Source organism: Macaca thibetana, chromosome 4, assembly GCF_024542745.1.
Source record: "Macaca thibetana thibetana isolate TM-01 chromosome 4, ASM2454274v1, whole genome shotgun sequence".
Lineage (NCBI taxonomy): Eukaryota > Metazoa > Chordata > Mammalia > Primates > Cercopithecidae > Macaca > Macaca thibetana.
Genome location: NC_065581.1, coordinates 44,520,771 through 44,536,602, shown reverse-complemented (window position 1 = coordinate 44,536,602; position 15,832 = coordinate 44,520,771). Strand labels below are relative to the sequence as shown.

The window sequence follows — 15,832 nt, the reverse complement described above, 5'->3', positions numbered from 1 at the left end:
GTCCAAAGAACTAAAGGATCTGCAGCCTCTAGCTTGACATAGTTTGCATTATCAGGATCAGAAAATAAAATAATTCCTTAAGTCACAAGCTTCCCTGGGCAGTTTTACTACCACCCTTCTGCAAAACACATTAAAGGCATATCATACAATTGTTCAGCAGCAAAAGCAAAGTTTACATCTTACATTTTTTTTTTTTTTTTTTTTTTTGAGACAGAGTCTTGCTCTGTCACTGCCCAGGCTGGAGTGCAGTGGCGTGACCTTGGCTCACTGCACCCTCCGCCTCCTGGACTCAAGCAATTCTCCTGCCTCAGCCTCCTAAGTAGCTGGGATTACAGGCACCTGCCACCGTGCCTGGCTAATTTTTGTATTTTTAGTAGAGATAGGGTTTCACCATGTTGGCCAGGCTGGTCTCGAACTCCTGACCACAGGTGATCCACCAGCCTCGGCCTCCCAAAGTGCTGAGATTACAGGTGTGAGCCACCACGCCCAGCCAAAACATGAAACTTATGCAGAATTACTTGCTCTGGGGGCATACAACTGAATTTCATAATATTCAATTAAAAAAAAGACCTCATTCTGGCGGAGGTTGCAGTGAGCCGACATTGCGCCACTGCACTCCAGCCTGGGTGATAGAGTGGCTCTGTCTCAAAGAAAAACAAAACAAAACAAAAAAACCCTCATTCTTATGCAAATTCTTAGACCTGGAATCTAGGACTATCATAATCTAACATTATCACAAAAGCAGTTTTTTTTTTTTTTTTTTAGATGGAGTCTTGCTCTGTCGCCCAGGTTGGAGTCCAGTGGTGCGATCTCGGCTCACTGCAACCTCTGCCTCCTGGGTTTAAGGAATTCTCTGCTTCAGCCATCCAAATAGCTGGGATTACAGGCGCGTGCCACCACACCCAGCTAATTTTTTTGTATTTTTAGTAAAGACGAAGTTTCACCATCTTCGCCAGGCTGGTCTTGAACTCCTGACCTCGTGATCCACCCACCTCAGCCTCCCAAAGTGCTTGGATTACAGGCGTGAGCCACTGTGCCCGGCCACAAAAGCAAGTTTTTATTGTTCTAATTCTATTCAAATATAAGAAAAAAAAAATTAACCTTCAAGTACATGTTATTAAAACACTTCATACAGATTGTATCACAAGTTTTTTTCAGATAGATAAAGTAAAAAATGAATTTATTTTAAAAAACCCATTTATCATTTCCTAACACATCAATATCCAAGTAGAAAACAAAAGCCTGGGCAACATAGTGAGACCCTATCTCTACAAAAAATTTTAAAATTAGCCAGGCATGATGGCGCATACCTGTAGTTCCAGCTACTCTGCAGGCTGAGGTGGGAGGACTGTTTGAGCCCAGGAGTTCAAGGCTGCAGTGGAGCCATAATTACACACCTGTGAATAGCCACTGATAGCCACTGCACTCTAGCCTGGGCAACATAGTGAGACTTCCATCTCCAAAAAAAAAAAAAAAGACAAGGAACTAATAATTAGGATAGGATATACAAGGAACTCTTGCAAATCAAAAAATAAATAATTTTACCATTTGTCATGGAAAAATGGGCAAAGATTATAAAAAGGTAAATCACAGAAGCAGAAACTCAGCTGGCTTACAAGTGTATGAAAAGATCTTCAATCTCAATTAGTAATCACAGAAATGTAAATTAAAGCAAAACAAACAAACATTATATTGGCAATTATTTATTTATTTATTTTTTTTTTTTGAGACAGAGTCTCGCTCTATCGTCCAGGCTGGAGTGCAGTGGCGCGATCTCAGCTCACTGCAAGCTCCGCCTCCTGGGTTCATGCCACTCTCCTGCCTCAGCCTCCCAAGTAGCTGGGACTACGGGCGCCCACCACCACACCAGGCTAATTTTTTTGTATTTTTAGTAGAGACGGGGTTTCACCATGTTAGCCAGGATGGTCTCAATCTCCTGACCTCGTGATTCACCTGCCTCAGCCTCCCAAAGTGCTGGGATTACAGGCATGAGCCACTGCGCCTGGCCAGCAAATTTTTTTTTTTTTTTTTTTAAGACGGAGTCTCACTCTGTCGCCCAGGCTGGAGTGTAGTGGCACGATCTCGGCTCACTGCAAGCTCCGCCTCCCAGGTTCACGCCATTCTCCTGCCTCAGCCTCCCGAGTAGCTGGGACTACAGGCGCCCGCCACCTCGCCCGGCTAGTTTTTTGTATTTTTTTAGTAGAGACGGGGTTTCACCGTGTTAGCCAGGATGGTCTCGATCTCCTGACCTCATGATCCGCCCGTCTCGGCCTCCCAAAGTGCTGGGATTACAGGCTTGAGCCACCACGCCCGGCCTATTTTTAAACATTAGATGATATGAGTTGTTGAGAATATGGGGGAAACAGGAACTTTTATGTACTCCTAGGAGGAATGTAAACTGTTACAGTAGGACATTAGAAGCAATCAATGAATTTGTCACCAGGGAAAATGGTCTGTAAACATGGTGGGTCCATATCATGGATTATGCTGCAAGTAACAGCCATCGAAGCCAGCAATTACAAATAAATACAGCCACATGGAGAGATCTCTAAGGTCACTACTGAGGGAAAATTAAGAAAAAGAATGAGATCTATTAATAGCACAAAATCATCTTGTAATTAAAAAGCACATATACAAAGCAATACTGGGTAACTTATAAAGATATAGGCCGGGTGCGGTGGCTTACGCCTGTAATCCCAGCACTTTGGGAGGCCGAGGCGGGTGGATCATTTGAGGTCAGGAGTTCGAGATCTGCCTGGTCAACATGATGAAACCCCGTCTCTATGAAAAATACAAAAATTAGCCGGGCTTGGCGGTACATGCCTATAATCCCAAATACTCCGGAGGCTGAGGCAGGAGAACTGCTTGAACCGTGCAGGCGGAGGTTGCAGTGAGCTGAGATCGTGCCACTGCACTCCAGCCAGGGCGAGAGTGACGTTCCATCTCAAAATAGAGAAGAGAAGAGATATATACACATCTAAGATATATCAAGTATATCAGTGGGTACAAGAGGGTGAGGGGGGTACAGAGGAAGTGGGAAAATCACTATGAAGGGTAAAAGTAGCAAAATACAATGAGAAGGGCCTTGTGCAGCCCATGTAATAATGTGCTAAGAAGTGAGTAGAAATTTTGAATCACTCAACTCCCTATACCTGAGGTCCCCCTTTAAAAAGCTCACCCTTCTTATATATTAGTTAACCAAGACACTAAGTTACAATAATAAAAATTAAGCCACCAATGACAAAGTGCTTAGTCAGCCTTCTATTGATTTTTTTGTTTTTTGAGATGGAGTCTCCCTCTGTAGCCTAGGCTGGAGTGCAGTGGTGAGATCTCAGCTCACCGTAACCTCTGCCTCCTGGGTCCTGGTTCAAGCAATTCTCCTGCCTCAGCCTCCTGAGTAGCAGATTATAGGCACGCACCACCATGCCCAGCTAATTTTTGCATTTTAGTAGAGATGGGGTTTCACCATGCTGCCAGGTTGGTCTTGAACTCCTGACCTCATGATCCACCCACTTCAGCCTCCCAAAGTGCTGGGGTTACAGGCGTGAACCACCGCGCCAGGCCTCTGCCTTCTACTGATAACATTAACCTGCCCTAGTTACATCTAAAAGAGAAATTTACTTTCATACAGATTTCACAGCTTCTCAACAGCCATATACCTGGAAAGATAAGAAAATTTGTATATGCTTCCATGTAAGTCCTTGTGATTCATTCAGGCTGTAGTTTAAGTTTCCTTTCAATTATTCCATGGAGAATCAGCATGACCAAGCAAAGCAGGTTCCAAAGGCAGGAAGCAGAAGCAATATGATGTTATGGAAGTACCTTTCTGAACAGTCTCTTCTGCTGTTGTAGGGCCTTGGGGCAACCCTTCAATGTAAGTGCTTGGCAACAAGTCTGCTGAGATAGGCTGACCTTGTAGCTTTTGTAGTCTCTCTTGTACAGAACTGGTCAGATCTACGTAAGCCTCATCAATGCTGGCACGTTCAATCACAGCAAAACGCGACATTATCTCCATCACTTCAACACTGGCTTCCCGGTACCTAAGAAGTGTAAGGATCATTCATGCAGGCAATAAACAGAGGCAACCTTGAGATTGTCTGCTCCACTCCCACCCTGCCATAATGAACAATAATATACATAATCAAGAGACATGTGGCTTAACAGAGACTAGAAAGTAGTAACTGAAAGGGTCAACAGGCAGGCAGATGGTCAATAATAGAAGCATGGAAAAGGAAGAACCACGGAGGCAAATATTTTTAGCACAATGCCAGAACTACCAAGGTAGAAAGCATTCAGACTATGAACACGTCTATATGACAAGGAACTCTATAAAAAATAAAGAAATGCCTCACATTTGTGTATTACTGTGATCACCTATTCTTTTTATTTTCATATATCCACCAAGAAATCTTCTGCTTCTAATTTTGTCTCAAAAAAAAAAAAGGGTGATTTACATGGAACACTGCACTGATCAGTGAACCAGAGCATATGGTCTTCCCCAGGATAATATTTCTCACCATAAATTAACAAACTGGCATATGGATTTTATACTTCAGTCAACGGTGAGTTTGGTTAACATGTAAACTGGTCATCACCACATACACACACATGCCTTAACCAACCATTTATGGATATACTAATATTCAAATTATCAAACCGAAGATAAGCACCTAGAATGTGGTGATATGTCTGGGTGGGCAGACAACCGTCCTCAGGGTATACATACCAATCTCACCATATGTCTTCTATTCAAACTTTAATAAGCAGCTCTTCTGCCTGTATAGCTAGTTTTCTGTGACAATATACAGATATTTTGTTCTTTTCTTTTTTTTTTGAGATGAAGTCTCGCTCTTGTCCCCCATGCTGGAGTGCAATAGCGGGATCTGGCCTCACTGCAACCACTGCCTCCTGGGTTCAAGCGATTCTCCTGCCTCAGCCTCCCAAGTAGCTGGGATTACAGGCGCCTGCCACCATGCCCGGCTAATTTTTTAATATTTTTAGTAGAGATGGGGTTTCACCATGTTGGCCAGGCTGATCTCAATTCCTGACCTCAGGTGATCCTCCCATCTTGGCCTCCCAAAGTGCTGGGATTACAGGCATGAGCCACCGCACCCGGCCACTATACAGATATTTTCTTTGCTTTGGTTTGGACCTGCTTTGTAGTGTCCAGTTCTTTGTTCCTATTGAATTTACATTTACCATAAAAATGAAAACACTGGTACCTCTTCACCATGACACCCATAAAAACTAGTATAATCATTGTTCTAAAACATTCTCAAATTAGAGAAACACTTGACTTTTTTTTTTTTTTTTTTTAATCATTATTTGAGCCAGGAAGAAGATAGGCCTCAAAGAAAATAAAGAGCAAGACCAGGCACGGCGGCTCACACCTGTAATCCCAGCACTTTGGAAGGCAGAGGTGGGTGGATCACCTGAGGTCAGGAGTTCAAGACCAGCCTGACCAACATGGAGAAACCCCGTTTCTACTAAAAATACAAAATTAGCTGGCATGGTGGCATATGACTGTAATCCCAGATATTCGGGAGGCTGAGGCAGGAGAATCACTTGAACCCAAGAGGCGGAGGTTGTAGTGAGTCGAGATCCCACCATTGGACCCTAGCCTGGGCAACAAGAGTGAAACTCCATCCCCCACTCACAAAAAACAAAAAGAAAAGAAAAAAGAAAGAGCAATATGCTCACGTACAAAGCCAGAAAAGGATACTTGCAATATTGTGAAATATATATTGGGTCTTCATCTCAGTTTCCTGGCATACAACTCCAGAAATCCTTGGAATCACCCAAGTTTTGTCTTTTTGTATGCTAATGTTGAATAATAGCTTCAGAAGGGTTGGAACCTTTGGCCCTACCCCCTCAACTTCTGGGGAGGGGAGAGGAGGAGAGGTCTGCAGGTCAAGTTGATCACCTATGGCCAACGGTTTAATCAGTCATGAGTACATAATGCAGCCTCCCTAAAAACGCAAGAGGACAGGGTCCAGAGAGGTTCCAAACAGCTGTAACGGTAGAGATTCCTGGAGGGTGACTCATCCAGGAAGGGCATGAAAGCTCCACACCCCTTCTCACATGCCTTGCTCTATATATCTCTTCATCTTCCTGTTTTTTTTGACAGGATCTCATTGCTGTCCAGGCTGGATGCAGCGGTTTGATCATGACTCTCTGCAACCACAATCTCCTGGGCTCAAGTGATCCTCCCACCTCAGCTTCCCGAGTAGCTGGAACTAGAGCTGCATGATACCATGTCTGGCTAATTTTGTGTGTGTTTCTTTTTTTTTTTTTTTTTTTTAATTTTGGTAGAGACGAGGTCTTAATATATTGCCCAGGCTGGTCTCGAACTCCTGAGCTCAAGCAATCCTCCTGTCTCAGCCTCCCAAAGTGCTCAGATTACAGGTGTGAGCCACCATGCCCAACCTAACTGTATCCTTCATAATATCCTTTATAATAAATCAATAAACATAAGTAAGTGTTCTCCTGAGTTCTGTGAGTCACTTCAGCAAATTAATCCAAAGAAGGGATTGTAGGAACCCCAACTTAAAGCCAGCTGTTCAGACGTTCTAAAAGCCTGGACTTGTGATGGAAAGGAAGGAGGGGGTATTCTTGTGGTACTGAGCCCTCAGCATGTGGAATCTGAAGCCATCTCCAGGTAGACAGTGTTGGAATTGACTGGGAGGACACACAGCTGGTGTCTGCTGATTGGTGTGTGGGGAAATACTTCCACACCTTTAGTCATAGATGTCTTCTGTGTTGATCGTTCTTGTGGTGAGAGAGGAGAGGAAAACCATAGTTTGAGTTTTTCCAAAACAATACTTGATTTCAGTGCTTCCTCACAGCCTCTTGAGCAAATCACTGCAAGGCATTTTTAAGAGTATCTGGAAAACTTAATCTTCAGTCAAGTCTATCTTCTTTTCTAGCAATAATTCCAATGTGGGTCTGGCTATGCTACTCTACCTTTAGACTTCTAATTCATAGAATTAGAATTCAGAAGTATCTCAGGTCCTGAGTCAAAGCATGATTCCTATACCACACCACATAGCACAGTGTATCTTGAGAACATAGATATTAGAATCTTAAAAAACACATGTGATCCTCAGTCTTTCACTTAGCTGTCTGAACTTTTTTCTTTCTTGAGACAGGGTGTGACTCTGTCACCCAGACTGGAGTGCAGTGGTGCGATAAGGGCCCACTGCAACCTCTGCCTCCCAGGCTCAAGCAATCCTCTCACCTCAGCTTCCCAAGTAGCCGGGACTGCAGGTGTGTGCCAACATGCCTGGCGAATTTTTGTATTTTCTGTTACAGACGGGGTTTCCCCATGTTGCCCAGGGTGGTCTCCTGGACTCAAGTGATCTGCCCACGTCAGCCTCCCTAAATGCTAGGATTATAGGCGTGAGCTACCACCCCCAGCCTAACTTAAATTATTTAACTTCTCTGAACTTGATTCCTTATCTGTGAAGGGGGAGTAATATTAGTACCTACCTTATAACGATGTCAGATTTAATAGAGATATTGCCTACAGAGAGCTTAACACTGTGCGTGGCATGTGATAATAGGTTCAATACATATTAGCTGCTAGGATTAAAGGCTGGGGTTTGTGCCTACCTCTGACTTAGCTATGCTGATACATATCCCCCAATCCAAGGCGAAACTTCTAGTATTTGCAGAGAGATAGCTTAATCTAAAAACAAAGAAATCTCCCTTGATATTGTTCAATTATAGCAACTAATTCCTGATATTGTACTAGAATGTCAGTTTGACTCAGCCTTTCCTGGAAAAATTATGTTTCACAGTCAATTTAATTACTTCAAATACTTTAGAATTTTGGATGGAGAACATGGGAATTGGTATTAAGTCTCAATTTAACAACCAATTTTGAACAATCAAGGAACTGAATAGATATGAAAGGCAGCAACTCTTATATGTTATAATGGTTTTGAACTGTCCCCAAAACACAGTATTAAAATCTGTTTTTCATTTCACAGAGACAAGATGGCTGACCAAAAAGAATTTTTTCAGATGTTATTTACATGGAACAAATTCAAAACACCAGTTCCTAGACTCATGGAGTATTATTTTCGACTCCTTCATGTCTCCTTAAATAATGTTTTTTTCTTACTTGGTGAGGTTAGCTTTCCCACGGGACTCACGAACTTGTGCCAGTAGAAGATCCGGACATAACTTCTTAGCATCATCTGCCCACATACTTCTAGTGACCCCAAATGCACGAGCTTCATAACTCACTGCAATTATTCTAAGGTTAGAAAAAAAAGGAAACAAAATATATTACATGATCACAAGCAAAAACAAGTAACATTTTACACAAGTAATCTATAAACATATCAGAAACTTTTTGACCACAGATGCCATCATTCAATCCAAAACAAAGCAGTTCAGAAATCTCAAAAGTAGGGCCAGGCACAGTGGCTCATGCTGGCAATTCCTGCACTTTGGGAGGCCAAAGCAGAAGGACTGCTTGAGGCCAGGAGTTCAAGACCTGCCTGGGCAATATAGTGAGCTCTGCCCCGCCAACCAATCCCCATCTCTACCCACCCCTCAAAAAATAAAATCAGCTTGGCATAGTGGGGTGCTCCTGTAGTTCTAACTACTTGGGAGGCTTAAGAGGGATGATCACGGCCGGGCGCGGTGGCTCAAGCCTGTAATCCCAGCACTTTGAGAGGCCGAGACGGGTGGATCACGAGGTCAGGAGATCGAGACCATCCTGGCTAACACGGTGAAACCCCGTCTCTACTAAAAAGTACAAAAAACTAGCCGGGCGAGGTGGCGAGCGCCTGTAGTCCCAGCTACTCGGGAGGCTGAGCCAGGAGAATGGCGTAAACCCGGGAGGCGGAGCTTGCAGTGAGCAGAGATCCGGCCACCGCACCCCAGCCTGGGTGACAGAGTGAGACTCCGTCTCAAAAAAAAAAAAAAAAAAAAAAAAAAGAGGGATGATCACTTGAGCCCAGGTAAGAGCTGCTGTGAGCTGATGGTGCCACTGCACTCTGGATGGGACAATAAAGACCCTGTCACCGCCACCACCACAACAAAGGACCTGCCACAGTGCCACTGTGTTACCGTTGAATAGTTGTAACAATAACAATGATACATACCCACCACCCTTCCATGATTTGTACTGTACAACTGCACAAGGTTTATTCCTCAAATGAGGATTTTGCCGCTGTTCCACTTGAACAAAAAAACAGTCCATGTCCACGAGAGCAACCACTCGATCCTGTCCAGTAGCCATTTTTCTGTAACACAACATTTTATGGACAGTTAGAAAAACACCTAATCCAAAATGCTAGGGAAAACTGTAATTCCACTCTTTCACTGATGAGCTACCATGAGCATGGGAGCATGGAAACTAACAAGAATGAAATAGGCATTTAAGGCCGGGCGCGGTGGCTCAAGCCTGTAATCCCAGCACTTTGGGAGGCCGAGACGGGTGGATCACAAGGTCAGGAGATCGAGACCATCGTGGCTAACACGTGAAACCCCGTCTCTACTAAAAAAATACAAAAATTAGCCGGGAGCGGTGGCGGGCGCCTGTAGTCGGAGGCTGAGGCAGGAGAATGGCGTGAACCCGGGAGGCGGAGCTTGCAGTGAGCTGAGATCTGGCCACTGCACTCCAGCCTGGGGGACAGAGCGAGACTCCGTCTCAAAAAAAAAAAAAAAAAAAAAGAAATAGGCATTTAAATATACAGGTTGAGTATCCCTTATCTGAAATGCTTGGGATCCAAAGTGCTTGAGACTGCATTTTTTCAAATTTTGCAGTATTTGCATTATAATCACCAGTTAAGCATCCGTAATCCAAAAATCCTAAACCTACAATGCTCTAATAAATATTTCTTTTGGCTGTGTTGGTGCAAAAAATGTTTTGGATTTTGGAAGATTTCAAATTTCACATTAGGGATACCCTGAGTGGAAAAAATAGTTTTTGTTTTTAAGATTCTTTCACTCAACAACAATCAACAAGGTAGACTTCTGTGATCAAATGTGTGAGGATTTCTCCCCACCAACAAGCAAGCAATCAATTCTGCAGCAGACACCAAGTGGGTATCCTCCAATTCGAGTCTGACATTACCTACCTGGAGAAAGCGACAGATCTCACAGGTTGATGGCTCAGTTCCACAAGACTGCTCCCTACTTCTGAAGTCAATCACAAGCCACAGTTTGTTTTACCTGTGCTTCTAACTGACTGGATATAAATTGGGAATCTCATGAGCCCCTCTTTGGGTTCGGTTAATTTGCCAGAGTGGCTCACAGAACTCAGGGAATCACATTTATTAGTTTATTATAAAGGATATACAGTTGAAGAGATACACATGGCAAGGTATGCCCTCCCTGGGAACACCACTCTCCAGGAACCTCCTTTTGTTCCTGTCCAGAAGTTCTTCGAACCCTCTCCTCTTGGGCCTTTTATGGAGACTTCATTAGATGGGCATGACTGACACACATGTAGAAATGTGACTGGAGAAAAAATATATGATCTAATATTAATAGACTGGGGAAACTCAGCAAGGCCTGTCTGTTCAGATTCTTCCCGGCCTCTCTGGGTAGCATTCCTTCCTCCAGGGTATGGGGTAGGACCTCTTCTGAAATGAAAGTCTTATGACCCATAATCAGAAAGGCAGGGGAAGATGAGAGTCCTGCTTTGGGCAGGTGAAAGTCAGAGAGAGATTCTGTTTTCTGAGGCTTGCTTCAAGAGCTCCAACATTATAACAAAAGCTAGGGGAGTTATGAGCTAGGAACCATGGACAAAAACTAACATACATATATCATAGTATCACAGATACTCAACCTGTACTGCTGGCATAAGAATAAATTAGTACAATTTTATGAAAGCAATAGGTATTAAAAGCTTTAAAAACACTTATCCTTAAAAGAACTGACCACAAAATACAAAAATAGCCAATTGGCACATAAAAATAGACTCACCATCATTAGTCATGGGGAAATGGAAATTAAAATGCACGTCACCAGGGTAAGAGAACCAATACTGAATCTAGCTGATAGACAAACCTCAAGTATAAATTCAGGGAAAAGAGAAAGAGAAAATAATATATAACATCATAGCATTCACGAAAAATGTCAACCTTTTACTCTGAAATACTTTTAGACTTACAGAAAATTGCAAAAATGGTCGAGTTCTCCTACTCCCAGTTTCCTGATGTTAACATCTTACTTAACATAATTATCAAAATTTAAAAATGAACGTTGGTATATTATTAACTACATACTTTACTCCCCCCAATCTGTGGCATTTCCTCGGTTGTTCCTTGTTTTTTATGACCATGACACTTTTTTTTTTTGAGACAAAGTCTCGCTCTTGTTCCCCAGGCTGGAGTGCAATGGTGCGATCTCAGCTCACCACAACCTTCACCTCCTGGGCTCAAGCGACTCTTCCGCCTCAGACTCCCGAGTAGCTGGGATTACAGGCGCCTGCCACCTTGCCCAGCTAATTTTTGTATTTTTAGTAGAGACGGGTTTTCACCATGTTGGCGAGGCTGGTCTCGAACTCCTGACCTCAGGTGATCTGCCTGCCTCGGCCTCCCAAAGTGCTGGGATTATAGGAGTGAGCCACTGCGCCCGGCCCGGCCAACCACGACACTTTTAAAGAGTATTGCTCAGTTGGTTTTTGTTTGTTTGTTTGTTTGTTTAGACGGAGTCTCATTCTGTCACCCAGGCTGGAATGCAGTGGAGCCATCTTGGCTCACCGCAAGCTCTGCCTCCCGGGTTCATGCCATTCTCCCGCCTCAGTCTCCTGAGTAGCTGGAACCACAGGCGTCTGCCACCACGGCCAGTTAATTTTTTTTTTTTTTGTATTTTTAGTAGAGACAGGGTTTCACCACCTTAGCCAAGATGGTCTCAATCTCCTGACCTTGTGATCCGCCCGCCTCGGCCTCCCAAAGTGCTAGGATTACAGGCGTAAGCCACCTCACCCGGCCTGGACAGTTATTTTGAGAATGCCTCTTAATTTGGGTTTGTCTGATGTTTTCTCATGATTAAGATTATGCATTTTTGGCAAGAATATAATGGCAGTGATGGGGGGGGGAATGCATGCTGTCAATATATCTTAGTACCTATTTAACCATGATCAGTGAAATGTTTTTTGCCACATTTGTCATTATAAAGTTGCTATTTTCCTTTTGTAACTTAAAAATATCAAAGATACTTTCAGACAGCAAACATTCTGTTTCTCTTCAATCTTTCAATCACTAAGCACCCATCAGTGGCTCTTGCCTGTAACAATTACTTTGTAGCATTCTGTGATTTTTCTACCTATTAATGTAAATTTCTTAAACACAAAAGAAAACTCAATCTAACAGATAAACATACAAAAAGGTACAAATGGTAGCTTGCAAGAACAAACCTTACATGCTTGAGAGTGGATGCCAACTATTATTTAACATTTTTAGTAATCTGGAAGAAGAACTACAAAGCAGTGGCTCCCAAAATTAGCTATACATTAAAATCACCTGGGAACTTTTACTTTTTTTTTTTTTTTTTTTTTTTTTGAGACAGAGTCTCGCTCTGTCGCCCAGGCTGGAGTGCAGTGGCACAATCTCGGTTCACTGCAATCTCCGCCTCCCAGGTTCAGGCCATTCTCCTGCCTCGGCCTCCGCCTCCCGAGTAGCTGGGATTACACATGTGCGTACCACCCCGCCCAGCCTTTTTGTATTTTTAGTAAAGAAGGGGTTTTGCCATGTTGGTCAGGCTGCTTTAAATACTATTGATATTTGACTTCCACAACTGTATATACTAACTTAATCGGTATGGGTATGACCTGGGCATGGGTTTTTTTTTTTTCTTTTGTTGTTGTTTCTGAGATAGAGTTTTGCTCTTGTTGCACAGGTGGGAGTGCAATGGCACAGTCTCGGCTCACTGCAACCTCTGTCTCCCGGGTTCAAGTGATTCTCATGCCTCAGTTTCCCAAGAAGCTGAGACTACAGGCGCATGCCACCACGCCCGGTTAATTTTTGTATTTTGAGTAGAGACCGGGTTTCACAATGTTGGCCAGGCTGGTCTCGAACTCCTGACCTCAGAAGATCCACCCACCTCGGCCTCCCAAAGTGCTGGGATTACAGGCATGAGCCACCGCGCTCAGCCTGGCATGGGGATTTTTGTTTTGTTTTGTTTTTTTTCCTAGACATAGTCTCGGTCTGTCACCCAGGCTGGAGTGCAGTGGCGAGATCTCAGCTCACTGCAACCTCCACCTCCCAGATTCAAGCGATTCCTCTGCCTCAGCCTCCCCAGTAGCGGGGACTACATGCGCGTGCCACCACGCCCGGCTAGTTTTTTGTATTTTTAGTAGAGACAGGGTTTCACCGTGTTAAGTGAAATGGTCTCGATCAGGATGGTCTCTATCTCCTGACCTAGTGATCCGCCCGACTCTGCCCCCCAAAGTGCTGGGATTACAGGCGTGAGCCACCGCGCCCGGACGGAGATTTTTAAAAGCTCTCCAGGTAATTCCAATATGCAGCAGTTTGGGAGCCAAGATCTACATAAGACAATCGAAACACCAGCAATCCATGATTTAAATACGAGAAACACAGGTTATACAGTTGAGTGAGCACCCAACTGTATTCTAAAAGAAGTATTTCAAAAACTAACAACTACCTTGAAAAAAAACGTCTTACAACTGCAAAGCAGGAGGGTGAGTGGAAAGAAAAATAATTAAAATCACAGTAGTCAAAGCATTAATTCCTTATAAATTCCAATCGACCACTCGCCTAAAACAGGCAGAATGTGATACTTTAAACATTTACCAGTTAAAACCATAACATGCCAGAAATCCCTTTACTTTGAAGGGGCTTTTCTGTAGTACTGGAACAGATTGAGCCAACGAATAGTATTGTCACAAAAAAAACACGGGCTAAGCACCATATTAGGTCCAAATACCAGAAGTGGAGCAGGAATAGGAAGCGGTGATTTAAGTTCAGCAAACCATTTACTAAGCACACAATCACAAAAACAGACATGCAGACTTTAACAGATAATAAAGCTTTTGAGGTTTTCCGTTTATGTATTTACTCGAGAAAGCAAGAGCTTTATTTATTTATTTTTGAGACGGAGTTTCGCTCTGTCGCCCGGGCTGGAGTGCAATGGCTCCATCTCGTCTCACTGAAACCTCCGCCTCCCGGGTTGAAGCGATTCTCCCATCTCAACCTCCCGAGTAGCTGGGGTTACAGGCGCGCGACGCCACGCCTGTATAAAAATACTAAAAATGCAAAAATAATTTTTGTATTTTTAATAGAGATGGCGTTTCATCATGTTGGCGAAACTCCAGGCTGGTCTCGAACTCCTGACCTGGGTGATCTGCCCGCCTCGGCCTCCCAAAGTGCTGGGATTACAGGCGTGAGCCACCGCGACCGGCCAAGAGCTTTATAAAGATGGAAAACGAAGCAGACTTTCTGACCAAGCCATGCTTTTGGATAAGGATTACACTACTTTGAAATCTTACGTATAGCACTTGGCCAACTATCAAAACTGCACAAACCTTCACTAATTGCAATTATTCCCTTTAACATCTCGAGTTACCCCAATCCGCACAAAACAAGTTTAGTGCCCACCAGGTAATAATACATTCAGGAAAATAATTCCAAGACAGAGGTTTAAGAACTACAGAGAAAAACATACTTTTTTCTACAAGAAAAATCTTAGACGACAGTACCAGGGCCTTATCTCTGTTAGCATGATTTATATTTCACGTAACGTTGGCCCAGTCACTGCTACATTATAAAACCAATAGCCAAGGCAACATAGAAAGTCTGAACACATTGACAGCGAACGGTTCTAAATTTTCTTACCAAGGTAACAAACACCTGGCAAAACTGCCAGCAGCGGGTGCCGCAAATGCTGGGCTCGGGGTCCACTGGAAGGAAAACGGAAGGGCTCTTGAATATCTTTTCGCCTTTCTGGGAGCAGGCCAGTGAGTTTCGAGAGAGATTTATTCGCTGTGACGACGGAGAAACCGAGAAGGGGTCGTAAAGGAGCTTGCCCGGGTAACCGCCCCCAGCAGCAATAAGCCGAGAACGTCACGCCCAGCTACGAAGCTGCCAGACTGAGGTCAGACAGCGCGCGCGCTATGAAGGGCCGTTGACGCGGCTGCGCACCGCGGCCCTTCCGCTTCCCGCCCCGCCCATCCAGGCTCAACCTTCACCCGGGAGCCGCCACTTCCGCGGGCGCGTGCGCAGTGGCGGGCCGGGCGCGTGCGCAGCGCCGGCATCTTCCCAGCGCGAGCTGGTGCTCACGCTCCTCCTCCAGTTTCCCACCCCCGCTTGCCAGCAGCGGCCCGGTACCAACGGGTGGTCTCGCCGAGGGAGCTGTCGTGCCTCGTGGTCCCGGGACTGCAGTGGTGTGCGCTCTCGGCGCGTGGCGCTAGGCGTGGCGCTAGGCATGGCGATGGATCAAGTAAACGCGCTGTGCGAGCAGCTGGTGAAAGCGGTGACGGTCATGATGGACCCCAACTCCACCCAGCGGTACCGGCTGGAAGCCCTCAAGGTAGCTGGGATCCTGGCGTCCTGGGGCGATCCCGACACTCTCTCCCAGCCCCAGCAGCTCCGGTGCCGCCTGTAACTGGGGTAGTCTCCCGCCCACGCGGTCCCTGGACCTCCTTTTCCAACTCTTCGGGACCTTCCCTTCGCGGCCCTCCGCGCCTCTCCCAAACCCCCGCCTTCTCTACTCGCCGTTCCTGTCCTTTGCCTGGGACACTCCGGTCCCTAGCTGCTTCTCATCTCGCCGCTGCTTCCCACAGCCCTCTCCTCCCCCTGTCCTCTCTTTGCACTCTTGTTCGCAACACGACCCTCGCCCATTTTCGTTCCCC

At 44.8% G+C, this 15,832-nt stretch overlaps 2 protein-coding genes across 4 annotated transcripts in view; one reads left to right on the top strand and one right to left on the bottom strand.

Moving 5' to 3' along the window:
- POLH (DNA polymerase eta) overlaps positions 1–15,187 on the bottom strand; it is a 38,995-nt gene extending 23,808 nt beyond the window's left edge. Inside the window, exons 1-4 of one of the 2 annotated variants that reach the window (XM_050786927.1) lie at positions 14,817–15,187; positions 9,117–9,257; positions 8,126–8,260; positions 3,823–4,040 (exon numbers count right to left, since the gene is read on the bottom strand). In XM_050786927.1, coding sequence (XP_050642884.1) covers positions 3,823–4,040; positions 8,126–8,260; positions 9,117–9,253 — 490 coding nt within the window. In that variant the 5' untranslated portion in view covers positions 9,254–9,257; positions 14,817–15,187. Of the gene's footprint in view, positions 1–3,822; positions 4,041–8,125; positions 8,261–9,116; positions 9,258–14,816 lie in introns of those variants that run through there. The other variant, XM_050786928.1, reaches the window with a different exon arrangement.
- XPO5 (exportin 5) overlaps positions 15,188–15,832 on the top strand; it is a 53,032-nt gene continuing 52,387 nt past the window's right edge. For both annotated transcript variants that reach the window (XM_050786907.1, XM_050786905.1), the window contains exon 1: positions 15,188–15,510. In XM_050786907.1, the coding sequence (XP_050642864.1) occupies positions 15,406–15,510 (105 nt within the window). In that variant the 5' untranslated portion in view covers positions 15,188–15,405. The remainder of the gene's footprint in view (positions 15,511–15,832) is intronic.